Consider the following 21,953-nt stretch of genomic DNA (forward strand, 5'->3'; position numbering starts at 1 on the left):
ATTTGCCGAGTCTGTGCGTGCATGATATCGTTCTGTCCACTTCTTCACACGTTCACTTTGATTAATTGATCCTCTGCCACTTCTCTCTCTGCCGCCCATCTGCGCAGCCCTCGTCGACCTGCTCTCGCCGTCCATCATTCACTCTCATCCCGTCGTCCACCTCAGCTCGGTGCAAAGCCATCTTCCTGAGCTTACCCCATCTTCGTTTCCCGTCTCCGATCAGATCTCACCGTACCCATCATGTCCGAAGAACTCACCTACGCCGAGGTGTCCAAGCACTCGACAAAGAAGGACCTCTACCTCGTCATCCACGACAAGGTCTACAACGCATCCACATTCGTCGACGAGCATCCGTAAGTCTCTGTCTTGCTCTGCCCTGCTCTGCCCTGCTCTGCTCATGCCACTCAATACCCCAAATCCATGCATCTTCCCCCACCGGCTGGGAGCCCCACATACAGCACGATACTCAGCACGCCCGCCGCTGGCACTCCTATGGACGCGAGGATCGGGACTTGTATCGGGACCCGTAGCGGTGCCAGTGTCATGACCAGCAGACTAACCCAGTGAGACCAATACAGGGGCGGTGAAGAAGTCCTCCTTGACGTCGGCGGCCAAGACGCAACCGAAGCATTCGAAGACGTCGGCCACTCGGACGAAGCACGAGAAATCCTCGAGGGCCTCAAAGTTGGCAGCCTGAAGCGCGGTCCTGGCGACCCAGCCCCCAAAGTCGGAGCCACCGACAAGATCGCAGCCGGTCCTGGTGGAAGGTCTGAAGCCGGCACTGGTCTCGGCATTGCCGCCTACGCTGTTCTCTTGGTCGGTGCAGCGGTCGCATATTTCGGATACACATACATGCAGAGTCAAGACAAGAAATAGACGGGGGATATAAGATCCGTTCCGCGGATCCTGACGGCGGCGGAGTCAACCGGTGCTCTCGAACACTTTGCGGCGTTCAGTTCATATCAATCTTCTCCTCGGGCCGGGCTTGGCTTGGTCTGGTCGGGCTCGATCGGCGACGCAAAGCCTACACATTGGCTCCGTACCAGTGGGACTCAAGAGACGGAAGCAGGTACTTCTTACCGGCTAGACCTGGAAGCCACGGCCCGAACGGTGTCCATTTATGGAGCGAGCAATACAGGTTCCTCCAGCAGCGGCGGCGCCGGCGGCAGCACCAGAATCAAGACTTTTCTCAAGCAGGCCCTCTTGAACGACACCGTCCAGACCCAAACCGCTGTCGTCTTGCACTTCAAAAGTCGGCCAATACAGTTTAATCCTTGTCACCCACATAGAAAGGCATTCTCAGTTCCATGTTATTCTGCCAGCCAGTTTATTAGCATTGTCCTGGCTGCATATGTGGACCGTGTTTACCAGCCCTGTCCTGACTACACATGTGAGGGCCGTGATAGCCTTGTCCTGACTACATATGTGGACCGTATTTATCAGTCCTGTCCTGACTACATGTGAGGACCGTCCCAGGATCGCACGGATGGTACCCAGGCAGAGCACAGACGTTCTCTCATGCACCTTTGCTTTCGTCGCGTATCGAAGACCTCAAACTCAAGGCCGTCCGTCTGTCCGTCCATCTATCTATCTATCTATCTATCTATCTGTCTGTCTGTCTGTCTGTCTGTCTGTCCCGATGACTTCGCTCTCCCAGTTCCCCACTTTGACACTTTCGGCATTTGGTACCGATTGGTGATACCTAGGTATACAGCATACTCGTAGTTACTCCGTACAGTAGATTGTTTGATTTATCGACCGGGTCACTTGTATTTGCGCTGGTGCAATGACCACCGTCACTTTGTGCCCTGTACTTTGTAGCCTGTACTTTGTGCCCTGTACTTTGTGCCCTGTACTTTGTGCCCTCTACTCTGAACCTTGTTACCAGACGCTGTACCCCGTATCCCTAGCACAAATACACCTATACACCTATACACCTATACACCTATACACCTATACACCTATACACCTATACACCTATACACCTATACACCCTACACACTACCGACACACCAACCCGGTCGTCCACGTACTTTGTACTGTACGACCCGAGGCGATTCGATGCCATGCCATGCCATTTGAACTCGATTCGATTCCCCAAGCCAAGCCAGGCCCAGGCTTAGGTCCAGGCTCACGCCCAGCGCCGTACGTGAGATATGTATCCGAGACACCGAGAACATGCAGCCTTCTCGAGCTCTAATGCTTTAACGCCCCGGATCTGGAGCTGGAGCTGGACAGCGACAGGGCCTAGGCTGATGGCATGGCCCGACTACAGTACGAGTATTACTGTAGATCGGACGTCAAACTGGAAATGGAATTTCCATCGATTTTACCTCAATCTCCTCGTCTCTCCCCCTCCCCACTACCTAGGTAGGCCTGCCTGCCTGCCTGCCCGCCCGCCTGCCTGCCTGCCTGCCTGACTGACTGACTGTCTGACCGCCTGACATGCCACGCCACGCCGAATGCTCCCATTTTGTGGCTGCAAAAGGGTACAAACAGTACATACGCGACCCTTTCGACCAATACTACGGAGGAATGACGCTGCGCCGTCCATTACTAAAATCCAGATCCTCGCACACACCAGGTGAAGATGCACTGCTGCGTTTCGCCGCTCGGTAAGGCGACGATGTCATTTTCATCAGTACAAGACACACACACACTTCCTTCTTCTCCGTCCCTGCGTGATCGCTTCGTGTTTTTGTCGTCCTCGTGGCCCTTTTCACCGATAATAACTCGTCGGCCGCTGGTTATACGCCTGGTACTGTCGCTGATGCTGCCCGGGGCCCGACGTGGGCGAAAATACCGGGTACGCCGAACTCTGCGCCAAGGGCGTGACTGGCCTGTGCTGCGGAGGATCCGTCCCTGGTGCTGCGCCCTGAGGAATCGGTGGTGGGCCGTGAGAAGGCGGCGGAGGAGACATGGGATTCGGCTGTGGATAGTCATAGGCTGCGGGGGCCGGTTGTGGGGGCGGCGGGTACGATGTTTGAGGAGGTTGTGACGGGGTCGGTGCTTGGCCCTGGGGCATAGGTGGGGGATACGACGGTTGAGATTGCGGCGGCGGCGCAGACGGGCCCAGGGACTGCTGATTCGAGGCTTCGTCCATCGAGTAGTTGCTGGGTGAATAGTCTTTGCCGGAGTCGTCGTGTAGTTGGAGTTGGGATATATTGGGTGGTTGAATCATTGGCGGCGCGGGTGGATAGCCGGCATATGCTTCGGAGGGATGGGATTGGCGACGAACGGGACCTGCTGCGTTCGTGGGAGGGTATGCAGGATAGCCGTCTGGCTGAGTTGGCGGAGGAGGCTGATGATTGAGATTACTCGGCGTGTGGCTCTGTGGGGGTGGGCTGGAGACAGGATACGGCGGCTGGTATCCTAACTGAGGTTGCGGGGGATTGGAAGGGTACGGAACGGCATTGTTGGGAGCCTGACCATCTATATTCCGACACATCACCTCATTTAGATCCAATTCTGCGGCGCTCCAGGAGCGGCGGTGCCAAACTCACCAGGCGTGTAGAATCTCTGAGGCGGATAGCCTGCCGCTCCTACTGGAGGCTGACCAGGCGGAGGGCCACCACCTGCTCCAGGCCCGTACCCGTACGGTGCTGGGCTGGGTCTCCCATATTGCGCGGCGGATTGCGCCATGGACGTTTCGAGGAGGGCTTCGTAGTCGCGGCGGGCCTTGATGAACTTCTCGTTGAGTTGCTGGAAGTCGTCTGACAGACAAGGTCAGTCACTCGCGTGCTCCATAACGCTCTATGTGCAAGCCGGCCTCACCTTTCTTCTGCGTGTACTTGCCGATCAAGTCGATCAACTTTGGCCTGATCGCCAACGTGCTCTGATACAGCTCGGTAATCTCCTCGTTATCCCGCACATTCATGTCCCCCGTACTCGTGCTCAGCAGCGCGAGCAATTTCTCCACGTTCTTGATCTGTCCGAACACTTCGGCCTCCATCTGCGCCTCTCTCTGTAGCTCTTCTGGTGTGGGATCTTGGAGTTTTTCGACGTAGTTCAGAGGAAAGATACCCGTCTGGCCACGCAGCGAGCCCTTCCACCAGTCTTTGTACACGGATTCTAGCACGGCGATGACGTCGCCTTTGCGGAATTGGAGCTCGCCCGGCTCCGACGGCTGGAAGTCGAAGAGCGCTCGTACTCGGGACACTGTCGCAGCTGTGGTGCCGGAGGGGACGGGCTGAGGAACTGTCTGCTGCGGCACACCGCCGGGTGTCTGTGCCGCCAGTTCTGCCGGTGCGTCCGATGGCTGGCTGGAGGGACCAGCGGCCGACTTGTCTTGGATGGACAGCTTGAGGGCCATCTGGAGCTCTTCCTCTTCTCGCCTTCTGTCATAGTCTGTGATTGCGCTCTTCACCGGTGCCTGCGGTGGTTGGAGACTGGGATCTGTGAACCACGCCGTCAGCCCGAGTGAATACCGGCTGTAACAATGGCAGACTCACTCTGCGCCTTCAACCTCATGTACGCCTGCTCCATGATGCCCAGTTCCGTATTGCTCGCAAACATCTTTGTCCACTCCTCCATCCTCTCTAGAATCTTGGATTTGACTTGTTGATGGGTGTTCTACTTTTCCGTCAGCATACCATTCTTCTCACCCACCCAACACCGTCAGAGAATAAGCCGACATGCGACGAGCGTATCTACCGAGAACCGCAACGGCCAAACATACCCGATCGTTCGCCAGCCTCAACAGCGCATCTGTAAAACTGCGACTCGCCAATTCCCTGTGCATGCTGATCCCACAATTCTGGCTCAGGGCATTGGCCAGCTCGAGCGTGTAGAGTTGGACATTCGCATTGCGATGTGCGAGTCGCTTGATCATGGCGGCCACGACGTCTTTGCTGCCGCTCTCACTGGACGATACCCGATCGCAGACATCGAGGATGTACTCCCAGTTCTCCGAGGTCAGGTTTTCGTCGGTAGCTTTGGCTGTATGCGCGCGCAGAAGTCACCGTTAGCGGGCTTGCTTGGTCGAGCGAGGTCCACGCAGGCTGGGTCATGGGGGAGCTTACCAACGACATCGTCGAATACATTCTGCTGGGTCCGAAACATGACGGTCGCGCTTCCGATGGAGGATGTTGTAGACAGTAGAGAGTGAGTCCGTGATCAAGTCGGAGAGCAGGAACGGTGCGAATGACCGTCGACTAACTGATCTGCCTTGGAGCACGAGATACTTGGGCGCAGCCTGGTCTGTCCAGCCTTCGAATGACGCAGCACGAAGTGGCGGTTGAACGTGAAGCTCAGATTCCCGTGCTGCACAGCCACATGACTTTCATATGAGTCAAAACGGGCAACGCCGCCGAAGCACACAGTACGAGTACATACCACGCACACAAATCGTTCCATAGCTCATTGATTTCGAGGAGCTGTCTCGTTTACATGGCTCATTTGCTTGCCTTTCCGCCTTGGTGTTACACGTTCCAAGGTGAAACTCGTAGCTCATCTCAGCACTTTTGACCCTCTAGATCTTGTCTCGGGCTCTTGTCGCCTCGAGACCGCTCATGGCACCCTCGCCCAGGCGCCTATCCCAGCAACTCCATTGCCATTTCGTGTGCATCGTAACATTTTCGAGGTCGTGAAGGAAGCGGTAAACCGGGAGCTCGCGGAGAATGTTGGACAAGAAGAAAAACAGGCCAGTTGAGCCCGTCTCGAATCAACGGCTCTTGGTGAGGAAGGCCCGATCGTTGTGCTTGTAATCGTCGCCGCTTGAGACTCGTGTCCGGCCGTCTAATTGTGCACCATTCTCGGCGCGTTTGACGCGCGAATACCACCTCGCCGATCAATCGACAGCTTGAATCGTTTAACATGCGATCGTACTGTCCAAAATACGCCCCCGTCGGAAGAGATCCACCTTATCGTACCCTCGCTGCAATAATTGTACAGGTAGTCAATCACGACAGTCGTCAATTGCCTCTATTGGCCTTTTCCGCAGCTCTGCTTTCTTTGGCTGATTGTACCAGGGGCGCCAAACTGGTAAGCGGCGCACAATTATGCATGAACGGATGCTGCATTGTTTGTCAGACAGCGATCTGGGAGCAAAGCGGTCGCCAAACTTACATGTAGCAGGTCATGGGCACTGGCTCGTTTCTCAGGCTCGACTTTCAAGGCAAAATGGAGAAAGTCTCGGAAAACAGGCGACAGTGCTTGTTCGTCTTTGATGCGCGGGGTCCCGTATTTGGCGATCAAGTACAATGCCCGCAGTGGTGACTCGGTAAGGTACGGCGGTTCCCCTTCGATCATTTCGATGGCCATGATGCCTAAACTCCAGATGTCGACCTTGCGCCCGTATTCTTTCCGCGTCACAACTTCGGGGGCCATCCAGTATGGGGTTCCCACCATGGTCGTGCGTTTGTTGTGCGAATCGTTGATCTGCGCACAGAAGCCGAAATCGGTGAGTTTGATGTCCCCTCTTTCCGACAGAAGGATGTTGTCAGACTTGATATCTCGGTGTATCACGTTCTTCGAATGAAGATGCTGTAAGCCGAAGAGGGTCTAAGACAGTCAGCTGTGCTTCAGCCCACATTGCCCGGAGCGCACTCACCTCTCGACACACTGCAGCGATTTGTCCTTCGCTCATGACATTGAATGTCACAACATCTGTAAGAGACCCACCCTGCATGTATTCCATCACAACCCACAGGTCTCCATCGTGCAGGTAGCTGTCGATAAAGTTGACGATATTCTTATGTTGGCTGCCCTTCATCACCACGATCTCGTTGATGATCAAGTCTTTCTTTGGCTGCTGTTCCAGGTTCATCTGCTTGATTGCAACGCATCTCTTCGACCCGACTTCATAAGCGGTGAAAACACCACCCGAAGCACCTTGTCCAATCTTGTTGAGATTGCTGTACTTCGTGGTAGGGTCACCCGGGCTGCAGATTGCGCGTAACCTTGCCGTCACGTCCACTATGTTACTTTGTTGCCGTTTCTGTCGGGGTCGGGGCACGGCAGCCACCTGTGGAGCGCTGTCCAAGGCTGGGGCCGCTGTCACTGCAGCAAATTGTGTCTGTGGCACATTCGGGCTGTATTGCTGAGGTAGAATCTTTGGTGGCACCTCCGGTGCGCCTGGTGCAACTTGACGCTGGCTTCTGCTCCGGTCCAATTGCTTGCTTTGAATCGCTTGTTGTGCCAGCAGCATCGCATGCTCCTGTTGTTGCTGGTATTGGATTGGAGATTGGATCGCCTGTTGTGGGCGTGGAGGTGTCGTACTAGGACCCTTTGAATTGGAGCGACTCGGCGCTGTTGGTTCTTCTTGCGAGGCTTGTGGTGTGTTCGGCTGGGACACTGGTGCTGGCGGAGGTCTTGACTGTTCCAGAGGCGGCCGTAACGGCAGGTCTCTGCTGACTGGAGGCGGCGGCGCAGGCCGTGTGGGTGCCAGATCTCGCAGGCTCTGCGCAGGCGCTTTGGGTGCAGGCCGGTTCGGCATCATGATTGTTGGTGATTGGCCTTGCTTCAGGCTGGGCATTGTGTTCGCAGGGGGGCCTGTTGGAATGGGCGGCGGTGCTCGAGGATTTTCGAAACTGCCTTCATGATTTTGTGGAAACCGAGGGCTTGCCGGTGGTGAAATCACACCGGCCATGGGCGAGTATTGGGCAGGACTAGACCCAATGTTGGGCGTGCCTGGGCTCCGATAACCGCTGTTGCTACTCTGTGGAGAGTCGGAAAGCTTCGCGTGGTCGAACTTCTGCCAAACCCCGTCGTCGTTGCCACCCAAGTTGTTCTTGTATGTCTCCACGATGTTCATCATCATCTGCGGGTTCTGGTCTTGCTCAACCTTGGTGATGCCACTGTCGGACAGGATCCTCTGCCAGTCCGCAGGTAGTCCCTGTGTAAAGAATGCGTTAGCTATCAGGCCGGGAGGAGTGCTGCACAAAGCAAGCCATAATCACCAGGCCACTGCACCACTTACCGTAAACTGCCCCGTCTGATTGTCATAGCCAACGTGTATCATGTGCATGGGATTCTCAGGAGCAGAAATCTTGATGGTTCTCGGAGAGCCCAGCATGTTATTGACGAAGCTGGAGAAGCCACTCTTCTTGCGAAACGGCCCGGCAGGTTTGATGTGGCCATCGCCCGAAAATCGTTTGGGACTGAGCGTGCCATTCTCTGATTTGGGGGGAGTGACTTCCATCATGCCCACGGCTCCAGGACCGAAGGTCTGTGAGTTGCGGAGCGGATGAGATCTAAGATCGGGACTGGTGTAAGTGTGGGTCAACGGCGCAGGGAATGGCGACGAGCCACCCCCATGTTGCTTCTCGTTCATGCTGGAGGCTTGGAAGGAGGACAGCAGACCTGAGGCGTCGAATGGCGCACCGATCAGGTCGTTGTGACGGTCATCTGAGGTCTGCGGCGTGAGGGGCGTGTGCTGCGGCAGTTGGTAGCTGTTGGCGGAGGCAGCGAAGAGGTTGGTAGAGGAGACGACGGGCGAGGGCGCACCGCTAATGTGTTCGAGGGAAGAATTGGATGAGCCGTACGCGTTGGATTGGGATCGGTGGTGGAAATCGCGGGTTGACTGGGAGGCGTCGTGACTGCGCTGATATGGAGACGGCGCTGATGGCGCTCGCTGGAGTGCCGCAGCCGAATGGTGCCTGGCGAGCGATCCTTTGGAGGGGTACGCAGAAGGCGGAGGATTCTTGGTCAGAGTGTTGCGTCGTCGCTTGGAAGATGAGAAGGTGGTCAAGTTGGATGTGGCCGAGTTGTAAATGTCGTGGTCCATGGTCAGTCTGGCAGGTACAGTTTGCCAGAGACGTGCCGTGCTGCGCTGCGCTGTGCTGTGCTGTGCTGTGCTGTGTAGTGCAGTGCAGGTGCCAGTTGGACGAAGCAAGTATGGCACGGGCAGGGAAAAGCGGGCAGCGAGACACTGCACTAAACCAGGCCCGGGGTCCAGCTTGCAACCTTTAACTAAAATGCTCCGGACAGCGGGTAGCGAGGAGTCAGAGGGGCGCTTAATCAGAACAAGGCCAAGCGACAACCGCGCCCTGACCAGTGTCCAGTCCGAGATGGAGGTGACTGGCTGTTAATTAGGCAGCGCGAAGGGGACCGAGAGAGTGACAATCCACGGATAGACACAGTGTGGGCGACGGGCGTGTGTTTCTATGCTGGCTTCTAAGTGCCACGCCCATGAGCGCAGCTACTGCAGCACACAGCGGTAAAACGCGCGCATCGAACTCCGGCGGCCCAACGACAAGGCTCGACGACCATGGAGCGACCTGTTCACATGGAGGGAATTATATTTAGCTTCCAGTCGTAGTCTTTCAACTTGTCCGTACTTCAGCGCTAACAGGTTTCCTCACCAAGCAGACTGTGAACCATTTGTCGCTTGGTGTTTGAGCAGCCATCATGAGAAAAACACCGTCATGGGCAAACCAGACAACTGTTGAGCATCCTATCGCCTGGATCCTTGTAAGGGCAGCGGTCAAGCCGGCCGATCAAGCCCAGAAAAACCAGGCGGTGGCTTTCTCATCTCATGCCACATGCTTGACTGGCGTGACTGGTTACGAGTACTCCGTAGTTAGCACTGATAGCACTGGCAACGCTGGCTTTCAACGGCCTTCTGCAGCCCACTTCGACCACAGTCAGCAACAGCATTCTGAGAAGCGCGTCACTGTCATCATACGTATCACGTCCTTGTCCGTCGCGCAATCTCTTCTGCTTGTCGCCAGCCCTGGTTCAATCTCGTCGCCCCCCACCTCTGTGCATATTCAATAGCACTAGCACGCCACGGCCACAATCGATAACGCAGCGTCCTTTGCTTTTATCGATACATTTCCGGGCGATCTCTGGCTGATCCTGACGGGAACTCACTCTTTTCAGCGAAGAGACGCCACTCACTTCCACTCTGGTGCCCGCCACGTGGTTCTAAAACAACAGGAAAGACTGTTATTGAATGGGCCGAGTTCCCGATTCTGCTTCAAAGCCTTTGATCAACAAGAATATTGCTCGACCCGGAGGTTGCGGTTGGCAGACCACTAGCAAGCCAGGCGTGGTTATTGCTGCCACAGCGCGCCACCCCACACATTTACTGGGTATCCTGAAACAGACCCAGCAGCCGTCACAGAATAGTCAAGCCCGAAGCCACTCGTGGCCTGTGCCCAGCAGTCATGTTGAGGCTGCATATCCGGAGCGTTTGAGACGCGCATCCGCTGCAAGGTAAATTTCGATGGTTGGGTGTCGCATTTTCCCTTCCCAGGGTGTCCCCGAGCAAAATGCTGATGTGTCGTGGCCCAGAGGAGAAAAATTCCCACTCGTCGGGCTCTTCATTCGCCCTGCAATCTGCCATTCTGCGGCCCGCTCCTGAACTGAATTGCGAGGTCAACACTTGCTGCTGCAGACCCAATCGTGGATTGAAGGCATACCAGAGGTAGGCGTGGTTGAACTTGATCCCACTGTCGACACGTCCATGTGCTGTCGTGGCCACGGAGACTGGTGGCGTAAGTACATAATCGTACTCCTACTCCGGCCACATTGCGTGGCCCGGATTTCAGTCCCATCCACCTGTCCCGTATACGAGGCAGGAGCCGAGATCGATGCCATCCTCAATCGCGGAACTCGTTAGCGGTTCCGGAAGCTGAATGATATGCTACCAACTGCCTCCCGCACGTGAGGGAGTTTCCGAGTCACTACGGTTGTGTGGTTCCGTCCGAGGTCGATGCGCATCGTTTGGGCCGGTGAGGAGTAATGACGAGGCACGAGAAACAAGAGGGCCCGATGGAAGATCGAATGCCAGGGACTTGCCTCGACGGCTACCGACCAAATTCTTATTGATATGACAACAACACCAGCCGGAACAGGTAGCACAAGTGGCCAGGATCAAAGTGAAGACAAGAAATCATACAATCTTAACCAGAGATCAAAGTCAGCGCAATGAAGAGTGAAGTGTTGGGTTTGCATAAGTGAACAGTATACGACTCTCACGCCAGGCCTTCCAAGCTCACGTCGATCGCACCCGCTCATCTCTCGAGCGCGACAATTTCTGCAGGCCTCGTTTGGACAGCTGGTCTCGAAGTGTACCTTCGGCTTCGGTCGATAAAATCAGACCTATTCCCGTTACAAGAGGCATGATTCCCGCAGTTGCCAGCGCGGCGGGTCTCGCAGGAAGCAATCCATTCGACTTCGCTTTAAGCATCTCTGTGGCATTTTGTGTAGACCTGCTGCCCAAGTTTGCCTGCGTCGCAGTTCGTTGAGCCAAGATGCGCGCAGCTTGTGTTGGAAACCAGACCCGACTGCCCAGCACGATTGTCCAGGTCAGTAGCGCGAGACTGCCCGCCTGATGCGCGCTTGCCAGCCCCGTAGGCACCAAATACAGCAGTGTAGTAATGCCCAAGGTGACCTGCAAGAAGACGAAGCCGACAACTCCGTGGACACCTCGTTGCGCCGCCCGAGGAAGAACTTTCTGCATAGCGCCGGAGCGTGCGAAAGCCCACAGAGCCATGACTGCTGTGAATGTGGTGGTTGCGAGAATCCGATGGTCGAGCTGAACGAGGCTGGGGTTCTCGAGCATGTTGCGCCACCAAAGATCGCTGTTATCAGCTGCACGGCTGTAGAATTTGTCCCAGAGCTCGGTCTTTGGCGGCGTAAGTCCTAAGCCCATATATGGGAACTCGTTGTAGATCAAGCCTGCATCTAGACCAGCCACCAGCCCCCCAGACATTGCGGTGATGAAGACTAGACCGGCAAGGACGGCAACGTAGCGCTTGAAAGGCCTCAGCGCGGGATTCTTCAGAGCATTCAGGGTCGCGTTCGCTGTGTCAGGAGTCGCACGCAGGATCTTGTTCGTCCGCAAGATGTCGAGACCGTTCCAGAACATGGCGAGATAACAAATAAAGGCCGCACCCAAATGCGCGGTCAATCTGTACTGCGACACACGTGGGTGCGAACCTGGAGCGAAAAGGTCGTCCTTCAGGCCGGACTTGACCATCCACCAGCCGATAAAGCCCTGGAACCCGATCAATCCAGCTATACCGAGCAGTCTGACGGCCATAGATCTGGAGACCTGCCTCCTCGCAATAAAGAAAGCCGCGGGTAGCACAAAGGAGAGGCCAACAAAGCGGCCCCAGATGCGATGGATCCATTCCATCCAGTAGATAGACTTGAACTCGTCGAGCGTCATGCGTGAGTTGAGCATCTTGAACTCCGGACTGGAGCGGTATTTGGCGAATTCGGACTCCCAGTCTGCCTCAGACATGGGGGGTAGAGAGCCGGTGACTGGTTTCCACTCGGTGATGCTCAGGCTGGTGGCTTGGGTCAGCAAGCTCTGTGTGTTTCGAAAAGACCGAGACCACGGGAGATACGAACCCAGACTCTGTAAGTCTTGTAAGACCTCCAAATACCACGATCCCAAAGACACTGGCCGCACTCCCTAGCAGCCAGTAGGCCACCGTGTTCGATGATGCGTCTGGGAAAAAGGATTCTTTGCTCTTCGTCTCGTCCCCGTGCTTTCCACTACCCTGATTCTCTGCATTCGCACGATCACTCGCCTCCGAAGTGGTTGTTCTCCTGGCTCTTGTAGATTGGGTAAATGCCCGGAAGTATTGGGCTGGAAAAGGGGGTCGCGTGTAGTGACTGGACGGAGAGCATAGCTTCGTAGTAGAGAGGTATCTCGTGGGCTTCGTCGGTGATGTGCTGGGTCTTCGAGCTTGTTCATTGAGTATTGATTGTCCCTTCGCGATGCTATTTTGCGAGGCGTGCCGTCGGCTGCTGCATTCGAAGAAGCGTCTTGACAAGCCAGGCGCGGCGTCTCGCAGAGCTCTGGAGAAGCCACTTGCTGGCAGCATCGTGCTTCATGGGAATTGCAAACTGGCAGCAGATGCAGACGCAGACGCAGCGCAGCCGTGGCTCAGGGTCAGGTACTGTACACAACTAAGTATCATATGGATGAGGGTACACTAGAAATTGGCCAATCACAGAGCTCAGGTGTCGCGACTTGACGGATTCGACATGTTACTGAGTACAAGGTAGCACTGACGGGACCCACGGTCAGACCACCCCGATTCACTGGACTGTGTAACACTGAATTCTACGAGTACGGCTGCGAAATACCAGGGGTTGAAGCAAGGTAATGTGACATTCTTGCTACAGAATCTAGCCAATATCAACCGTCATTACTGTTTCGTCACCAAGAGCGCAGAAGTCGCTTTAAAATTTATTTAACCCAGATCGACTAGCTCAGTAATGATCCAGGATGTCGTCCGTGTCCCGACTCTCCCGTCTGTATGGTACTGGGCCTCCTCGTGGGCCATTTGGAAGACCTTGTGGTTGTTGTCCAAAAGGTGTATATGATCTCACGGGCTCGGTGACGCTACGAATAGTAGCACTTGGGGGGATTGAGGACGATGCCGGTGTCATCGATCGTCCTGCAGCGTATGGAATGTAGCCAGAAGACTGTGAAGTTTGTAATCGTGGTAAAGTGGGACCGCCACTCGGGGTTATTGACCTCGCAGGAGGCACACCTGCGGGTGTGAATGATCTTTCCGGAGGTCTTTGGGTGGGAGTTTGTGAGCGAAATTGCGGTCCGGGTAGCGGTGACATTCGGCCTTGTTCTTCAGAAATGCGTGGGAACGTCGGGCCGACTGCGACAGCTGGGGTGCGACGGCCAGCTCCGTCGATCGGACTATCAAGAATTGGTCCTGCCCGTGATGGCTGCTCATCGGAGGGGGTCAAACTTCGATCCACTGGGTATGGGAGAGCGCTGTTCTTGTCGGACGGCTGTCTGAAGCGTCCACTATTGGAGTTACTCGTACCCGGACGTGGAAGAGGGTCCATCTGATACGATCCAGGGCCGTTCCTGTCTCCCTGCGCCGTCCCTGGCCGAGGAAGGGCGGGACTGAAAGAGCGGAGAGGTGGTTGTGACAGGTTCGTGACACTCCGATTTGCCGGTCTTCCATACCAACCGCCGTTGAATTCGGACCCGGGCGTTTGGACTCGATCTGGTGTTAAACCCATCTCTTCTGCGTTGCCCATTAAGGGCGCATCTGATTTGTAGCTTGACCAGGATGCTGCAGATCCATGTGTCACAGTCCGTGACGGCATAGGCGGGCGTGGTGCAATGCTAGGCAAAGTCGGCAGAGTGGGAACGGGATCGTCACTGTTCCTGCTTGTGGCTGGACGCGATGTGTACTCCGGAAGTGTGGTCATCGTCGTCGTCCTCGACAAAGTTGGAAGGGAGCCAACTTCGCCAAGGTCGGGAAGGGTGGGTTGCTTCTTCATGTCCGACAATGTTCCTTCACGGCCAGCTCGGGCCTCTTCCCGCGCACGAAGGGCATTTTCTTTCTTCAGTGCTTTGTCAACCTTAATCCTCACGACTCTCTCCATCCTCTTGTTGATCTTGTTACGGCAGTACCCTGTCAGACCTCCATCCTCAGTCGGAATGTGATGCCAGAGAAAGACGAGATATAGGACGACCGAGATGATCAGACTGATGACCGAGATGACCCAGATCACAAGGGTCCATAACATGCCGAAGAGGATAACGGCCTGCAGATGGTTGGAATCGGCCAAGATTCCCACGTTGACAAAAAATTGTACCACTGGTGAGTGGCCATCCGAAGGTGCATGTTCGCCCTCTGGGACCAGTTTCAGTCTCAGAACTGAGTACAAGGTGATAGCGTTCACGACCTGTCGCGGTCCTTCGGCGAAGACGATCCTAAGCCAAGCCTCGAAAGAGAAATAAGTGAACAGGGCAACGTAGTCAGCGCCCTTCCGACTCTTGGTCAACTCGGCGAAAACTAGAAATCGTTTCCACCCTCTTGCCTTTCCCCACCGGATGGATTGTACGCGGACAGCCAAAGGGTCCAGATAGCTTTTAGCCACCCCTCCTTGGCGCATGACCCGAATCGCCCTCACCCATCGATAGACGAGTAGAATGAACGACAGAATGATACAGCCAGCAAAGATCCATCGTGAGACGTTCAACGGGATCTCGGGCTTGATCTGGCCGGCCCATTTGTCGAAGGCGAGAAGGTTGATTGCCGTAAAGGTGTCGACGGCGTAGACAGATAACGAGACGATAAGCATAACCATGAGGTAGCCATAGGCGAAGGGTGTCCAGCACGACGAGGATTTGAAATCGTCAAGATTCTGCAATACGTGTCAGTCTAACTTCACCACTCCCCGCGGGAAGAGCACATACAATGTAGTCCCATTTCTGTTCGGCCCTCAAGTTGCCAAACTTCTCTCTTTCTCCGCCACAACACCCCATGGCGAAGAGAAAATCCGAAGTGTGTAAGGATCGTAGAATCAGCTGCAGCCTGGCAGCCGTTTATGGAGGAGATTCGTGAAGCCCCAGAGGTAGGGGTAACTGCTTGTATTTCCGTGTGGATGTAGTAGCCCAGTGTCCGAGGGCACGGCGGCGCTGCCGCTAATCAGGTAATTTGTTGAAGAGTCCAGCTCAACCGTCTCGTGAGTCTAGAAACACGCCCCTAGCTTGAACTGAGGCTATTTCATTATTCGTTGTCGCGTGCTCCCGGTGAGGTGGCAGTGACGACTGCTTCTGCCTCTGCCAGTGCCACTGCCGGCTCCTTGTTGGCCAGCAAACACCTCTTTGCACCGTCTGGTGGTTGACGATCGAGGAGGAGGAGGCGCGTCGTCCGAGTCGAGGAAGCCCTTGGTGAGGGTTCGATGAGCCCAAAGTGGACAAAGCGTGCGCAGAACCGGGACAAGACAAGGGGTGGCAGGGAAAATAAAGAACGAACGCGGGTCTAGGGTGACCCGCAGAACAATGACGCCGAACGAGGGAGCTTGGAAAGCGAGACGTATTCTGAAGGGACCAGTAATGAGAGACTTGATACACAATGTGAATGAGTGGACGAAGTGGCTGAATAGGGAGGCTGCTGAATCGGACGACGGGGAGGGTGCGACAGATGCCTCAATGCCACCGAGACTTGAAGCTCAAACCGCGCCAAGACAGTCCGAGCTTAACCGGCTTAGCTCTGACGCTCAAGACGCCGAGCGCTGCACCCGAAACAGGCTGCGGCCAAGTGCCTGATTCTGATTCGCCCTCATAATCCTGCGCAACACCGGGATGCAGGGAACCCTCGGTGATTGTTTGGCCACGGAGAGCAGAGCTTCACGCGGCGAGTGGCCTGCAAGATACTCTGTAGAGGTCGCGACCGTAGGTTTGTGAGTATGAATCAAGGGTTGTATGGAATAACTGCTCTATGTGAATAATGCTCTCGGTCTCTCTATCTATGTTTCTCTTCTACGCGCCCTGTCCCGTCTACAAACACTGTCCCGCGCCCTCGCTTTGATCAGTTCTTCTCTTGCTCCCCGGGAAATTCCACCCGTCACCACTCGTCTAGCGAGCAGACTTGAGCGCGTGCTTGTCCTTACCGCCGATGCGGCCCTGGAAGCCCCAAGAGATCTGATGCGCAGCTGTGATCTCGACGCCGAGCTCCTCCGCAAATTGCCACACCAGACCTGGGTTCTTCTGAAAGAAGCGCCCAACCAGAGCGACGTCGAGACCTTGCTCGAGCAACTCCTGTGCGAGGGCACCGCTGGTGATAGAGCCGACCGTGCCAACTAGTAGGGATTCCCCAACTTCTTTCTTAACGGCGTTGGCAAATGGGGCTTGATAGCCTGGACCCCCGGTGATCTTTTGAGCAGGATGGGCACCGCCTGAGCTTACATCAAGGAGATCCACGCCTAAGTCGCGCAAGATGGGTGCGAACTTGACCGTCTGATCCAGTGTCCAGCTTTCGGGATACTCCTTTTGTCCACTGAGCCAGTCATCTGCGCTGATCCGGAAGAACAAGGGCATCTCCTTCGGGATTACGGCGCGGGTGGCCTCGACAGCTTCTCTGGCAAAGCGTGTTCGGTTCTCAAAAGATCCGCCATATTGGTCGTCTCGTGTATTGCTAACGGGGCTGAGGAACTCGTGGATGAGATAGCCGTGTGCTCCGTGCAGCTCAATCACGTCAAAACCAGCTTCTACGGCTCTCTTGGCAGCATCGGCAAATGCGCTCTTGATTCTTTGGATGTCCTCGATCGTGACGGCCTTGGGGCTGGGGTACGTGTCCTGGAACGCAATGGCCGAGGGTGCAAGGACTTCGTCAGGCCAGCCACCAGCCTCCTTCTGTGCAGTGTCCCCTCGGCTCAACCAGGGAGCAACAGTGCTCGCTTTGCGCCCGGCGTGACCGAGCTGGATACCGATCTTCTGGTTCTGGCTGTGAGCGAACTCGACGATTCGCTTGAGAGGGGCAATCTGTCCGTCTTCCCAGAGTCCGCTGTCTTCTGGGGTAATGCGACCCTCGGGTGTTACGGAAGTTGCTTCCACGATGGTGAGTCCGGGTCCTCGTTGGATGATGCCCCCCAGATGGGTCAGGTGCCAGTCGGTCAGGTACCCATTCTGAGCAGAGTACTGGCACATAGGCGACACGAAAATGCGGTTTTGGAATGTAGTACCGCGGATTTTGAGGGGCTGGAAGAGCTTGGGAATGGGGCTGCCATCAGACTGGGGGTCCTTAGCTGTGCCAGACGGAGGTATCTGGGCGGGGGTGTAGTAGCTGATGCCCGGCGCGCCTCTGTTCACCACAAGAGGCTTTGCGTCGTGGGAAGGGAGGGAAGCCATCGTAGCGGTAGTCTGTGATATGAGGATGGATCGAGTCCCGACCTCGAACCGATGTTGTGGTGCAAGTGATAGCTTTGGATTGGACAGAGTGTTGTGCTTCAGGACGTGTTCAGTGACAAATCTAACTGAGTGGTCGCCCTTGAGAAAAGATGTCAGGCCTGGTCAAAGAAGTCGAACATATTTATTCGTGATCTATCTTGCTCGTTCTCCAGATCGTCCAAGTCCCACAAAGCCATGCCATGCAGGTGGGAGGCAGGCTTTGAAATCAGGACAGAAAAGCTGCCAATCATCAATCAACATACATTGATCGGACATGAACAAGCACTGTCGTACGTGCCATTGTGGTTTGGCGTCACAGTCCCTCCAGTTTTCTCTCGAGTCCGCAGCGCATCCACATGGACACCGCGACGGCGGATATCACAGCCATGCCGCCTACATACCTACTAGGTATGTACTTCAGGTACGGAATAGCTCGTCCAGAACGAGCTGCTTGTGACGTAGCCCGCTTCGAACTTCTCGGGCCATCGAACAGTGAACAACACACCGCACTGTGACTGTACGACCGTGCGCGTCGTCGTACTCCTCCTTCCGCCGGATCTTTTCACTCTTGCTTTGTCAATTCCAGAGCTGCCAAGTGATCTACCAACTGCCCCTTGTGCCTCACGTAACGAGGTACAGACTGTCTACACACCTGGTGGTCTCCCTTCTACTTCGCACAATGCCGTCTAATCGCCACTGCTTCCCAACCCGAGTCGTCCGCACACCTACCTTTGTTCGAGCATCGTCCTTTTTCGGGCCCATGACAGATACAAAGCAACTCGATCTTCGTTGATTAACGCTTGTACGATTCACCAGTCATTGAGGTAAATCTCATGTTACATAAGCTCTGGTGAAGTTATTCTCCCACCTGTCTCCACTGCCCAACAAATCCTTGCCCTAAAAGTATATTGAATGAGAAACTTGGTAATAGATTGAGCGTCAGGGCAGATCGCGTCAATCGGCCAATTGCATGTTCTCCCCGACTTTCCTCGACGGGATCTAAATCGTTGAAGACAGCGACCTCGTGGAGGCACGAGCCCAAGGTTGTGTCATGGCCACGATAAAGTCCCGAGACACAGATCGTACGCGGCTTTGAGCCAAAGAGAGATATCGCTCAACTGCTCAGATATTCCCAATGACGACCATATACCTCAACTTTCCGTCCTTGCTAGACTTGATGTTGTCAGAACCGCCAATCCCATCGTCAAGCTGCATTTGGCTACTCTTCCAGCCCCAACTCTTACTGACGTCGAATTTATCGGGCGCACTCTCGTAGATGCTCAGAAGCCGACCGGCCTTGCTAGGTGAATAGATCTTGAAATATGTCCGGATTGTTGGACGGGAATCCATATAAGGTGGCATTGCGGAAACGTTGTACTTCCTGTTGGTCCGCAACAACTCTGCATCCTCTTCGTCCGAGTCAAGCAGCTGTCCTTCTGGGCCGGCAGTGGAAGTGGACAGGCGCCCAGCAACCCAAGGCGTCTTCTGCGTCGACTTCGCTGATTGTGGTCGTGGAGCCTGAGCGCCACCTTCACTCGGCTGTGGATTCGCACTATCATATTCCTGAGTAGATTCGGCCGATGTGTCTTCTTGCTCGACCGTCGACCGCCGCAGAGCGTCAACAATCTGCCAACTTCGACCTCCTCGTTCACTCTTGCGAAGAAGCATCTCCCGCTCCAGCTGCCCGATGCGCTCGTCCACATTTGCTGCCATCCACTGGTTGAGCGGATCATCAACCGGCTCCTTCTCCTTGGCCCTGTGCAGGTAAATGCCCAGTTGTTGGACTTTGGAGTTATTGACACGCTGGATATAGAGATTCCACAGGCTACCAGCATACCATACTGTGTGCGAGTAGACTCGTTTCTTCTCTTTGAGGGTACGCGGGTTTGGGAACTCTGCGGAGAATCGAAAAGGAGGATAGTAACTGAAACGTGGCGCTGAGGTTGGCGAAAACCCTCTTGACGGTGGCCGGGCACTCTCAATTGCATTGCCGCTCGTGAAATCAAGAGCCCAGGCTACGTCAGTGGGCTCAAGGCTGGCCGACAACCTGGCGGCATGAGTACTCCATTCTGCGATACTGGTCGAATTTTCGGCCACATAAGCTTCACGGGTGCCCCCCATGATACACGAAACGTCGTGACTGGGAATCCAGAATTTCCGAGGTTTCCCATTTCCATCCCACGAACCAGACTCCATATCTGCAGATATCTGGCTTACACCTGCCGGGTCGTCGTCGCGTGATTTGCCCTTGTTGTGGGCCTGGGCGTGCTCGGACTGATCCTCAGCCTCTTCGAAGTCTTCAGCTACTTCACTCAGCCCAAGCATCTCATCTGTCTCGCGAGCGTTCAGGACTTTCTGGCGAAGTTCCATGGACATCCACAAGGCGTCAGATATCACCTTCTCCGGCAGCACTGGGACTCCAAGGATGTCTTTTTGCATTCTTATCTGCTGCAGCTGTTCAAAGCGGAGATGGACATAGTGAATGCCTTCGTCGAGCAACACCAGCAAGGGTGCGATTTCTGGGGATGTGTATAAGGCAACCCAAGCCTCGTCTTTCTCAGACACATACCGATGATTTCCGGTGATGCTGTAAGGTGCATCAAACCTCACGGCGAAGAATCGGAGACTGTTGGGCTTTGTATGAAGATAGTGGCCACTGGCGGAGACAAGACCAACCTCAATTGCTTTCGCTCTCAGCCGGCGGTTCAAAAGCTTCAAGGTCAGATACCACCGTTCCCATTCACCTGGGCAGAAGAACGGGTCGCCGCCCACGATCTCCCGAATGATCTCAGCAGGTATCTCGTCCCAGTACTCGTATGGCATCTCCCACCCTTCTTTGCATAGCATGGCTTTTGCAGAAGCGAGGATCCGGTCGCCAGCTTTACCGTAATAGTTGTTGGTCACCAATTTTATGAGGCTGTGGAGGCTAGCGGGCTCCATTTGGCGCAAAATTGAATCAACGCACGAGTCCACCAGTTCGGGCATATCCAGCCAACAAGCAGTGGCGAACAAGCCGATAGCCTCATCCTCCTCCTGCGCTGGAAACTGCGTGCCGTATATTCTTTTCAGCGCCAGCTCAAATGCGTTCTTGGTAATGTTCGGATCAAGATCTTCACAAGGGATCTTCATCTCTCTCGCCGTACTCTCCGCCCAGGACCCGGAAAAGGCTGTGGAGAAATAAGGCACACGGTCGAGAAGGAGTTTGTGGAGCCTGTAGCTTTGGCCAAATGCGAAGACGGTGATATCTGAATGGCGACCTTCTCCAAAACCGTGGTGAAAGAGGTGACCCGTGAGGGTTGAAGTGTCACCTATGCTACGGCCGAAACTCGATAATGTACGAAGTTGGGAAGCTCCTCTGGACAGCGGACTGGGACTTACTCCATCGCCAGGGACAAACAGACGTGCGAGAGCAGTTGACGTATTGGCTGCTTCGGTATCAAATGTGTTTCCCGTTGAGCTCATGGTAGGATCATCAACGTCTTTCTCGGAGCCGAGTAGAGGATGTCTAGTGCTTGATGTGGCGGGCGAGCCGGCAAGGATCGTATCCGCTGCCTTTGAATTGATTCGGCGACTCCCGCCCGCATTTGTGAGAGCAGCTAGGGGACCTGAGTTACTCGAGGACACCGCGGCACTAAGGGAGGCCAGGGCAGTATTTGCAGAGATCGAGGCGGTTGGTGGGCCGGACACGAAGATTGAGCGCAAGGGAGGCTCGAACGAGGCTGATGGGAGCGGGTCCCCATAGGAGGGACTGTGAATCTGGTTCGACGATGCCGCTCTTCGTTGAGGCAGCGGCCTGGAGCTGGAGAGCGTGCTTGTTGGCTGCTGTAGTGGGGATCTGACGATGCCTGATATCGTAGGCTCAGAATACCGCGGTGGGTGAGGGGTGGAATTCGGTGTGCCTTGCTCGCTCCAGGCAGCTCTACCGGTCTCTACATTGGAAGTGGATGGTTCGTAGTTTGACAGGAGTCCATCCAAGTCGTCTCTGGTTGGGCTCCAGCCTGGGAACTGGTCTGGGTCCATGATACAGGATTGAGAGCTGCAGTTGCGAGTAGAGACTGGCTTGAACAAGCATACTGAGTCGAGTGTTGGGCAAGTTTCAGTCAGCGGTTGCTTGTGGCAGATGCATCTTGGCTACTTAGTTTATCAAAGACAGGTGCAAATCGTCTGACCACGGCAGAAGTCCGATTAGCCTGCAGGAAAAATGCTGATATGTCCAAGGGACGAGCGACTGCAGAAAGATCTGTAGCGAGGACAGGCAAATGATGGCTGGATCTGTGTAAAGGTGATCAGTCGGCTATGTGTAGAGGAGATAGTCTGAAGTTGGCAGGCTTGTGACCAGCGT

General features: G+C 55.1%; 7 protein-coding genes across 7 annotated transcripts; 1 reads left to right on the forward strand and 6 right to left on the reverse strand.

Moving 5' to 3' along the window:
- Positions 1-240: 240 nt before the first annotated feature.
- On the forward strand, positions 241-876 carry G647_00562 (uncharacterized protein; the record flags this gene model as incomplete). The annotated part of the gene is made up of 2 exons (XM_008723965.1): positions 241-353; positions 579-876. 2 exons carry the CDS (start codon positions 241-243, stop codon positions 874-876), a joined length of 411 nt encoding a protein of 136 aa, XP_008722187.1.
- Positions 877-2,719: 1,843 nt separating this feature from the next.
- Positions 2,720-5,061, reverse strand: G647_00563 (uncharacterized protein; the record flags this gene model as incomplete). Its single annotated transcript, XM_008723966.1, has 6 exons — positions 2,720-3,432; positions 3,504-3,713; positions 3,775-4,395; positions 4,452-4,572; positions 4,679-4,938; positions 5,022-5,061. 6 exons carry the CDS (start codon positions 5,059-5,061, stop codon positions 2,720-2,722), a joined length of 1,965 nt encoding a protein of 654 aa, XP_008722188.1.
- Positions 5,062-5,912: 851 nt separating this feature from the next.
- Positions 5,913-8,725, reverse strand: G647_00564 (uncharacterized protein; the record flags this gene model as incomplete). The annotated part of the gene is made up of 4 exons (XM_008723967.1): positions 5,913-6,014; positions 6,067-6,501; positions 6,551-7,834; positions 7,919-8,725. 4 exons carry the CDS (start codon positions 8,723-8,725, stop codon positions 5,913-5,915), a joined length of 2,628 nt encoding a protein of 875 aa, XP_008722189.1.
- Positions 8,726-10,939: 2,214 nt separating this feature from the next.
- On the reverse strand, positions 10,940-12,782 carry G647_00565 (uncharacterized protein; the record flags this gene model as incomplete). Its single annotated transcript, XM_008723968.1, has 2 exons — positions 10,940-12,239; positions 12,304-12,782. The coding sequence occupies 2 exons, from the start codon at positions 12,780-12,782 to the stop codon at positions 10,940-10,942; spliced, it is 1,779 nt and encodes a 592-aa protein (XP_008722190.1).
- A 391-nt stretch (positions 12,783-13,173) lies between these two features.
- G647_00566 (uncharacterized protein) lies at positions 13,174-15,205 on the reverse strand (the record flags this gene model as incomplete). Its single annotated transcript, XM_008723969.1, has 2 exons — positions 13,174-15,084; positions 15,137-15,205. 2 exons carry the CDS (start codon positions 15,203-15,205, stop codon positions 13,174-13,176), a joined length of 1,980 nt encoding a protein of 659 aa, XP_008722191.1.
- Positions 15,206-16,300: 1,095 nt separating this feature from the next.
- On the reverse strand, positions 16,301-17,572 carry G647_00567 (uncharacterized protein; the record flags this gene model as incomplete). Its single annotated transcript, XM_008723970.1, has 1 exon — positions 16,301-17,572. One exon carries the CDS (start codon positions 17,570-17,572, stop codon positions 16,301-16,303), a length of 1,272 nt encoding a protein of 423 aa, XP_008722192.1.
- A 1,161-nt stretch (positions 17,573-18,733) lies between these two features.
- Positions 18,734-21,631, reverse strand: G647_00568 (uncharacterized protein; the record flags this gene model as incomplete). The annotated part of the gene is made up of 1 exon (XM_008723971.1): positions 18,734-21,631. The coding sequence occupies one exon, from the start codon at positions 21,629-21,631 to the stop codon at positions 18,734-18,736; it is 2,898 nt and encodes a 965-aa protein (XP_008722193.1).
- Positions 21,632-21,953: the final 322 nt, after the last annotated feature.

The sequence above is a fragment of the Cladophialophora carrionii genome, assembly GCF_000365165.1.
Source record: "Cladophialophora carrionii CBS 160.54 unplaced genomic scaffold supercont1.1, whole genome shotgun sequence".
NCBI classification, from domain to species: Eukaryota; Fungi; Ascomycota; class Eurotiomycetes; order Chaetothyriales; family Herpotrichiellaceae; genus Cladophialophora; species Cladophialophora carrionii.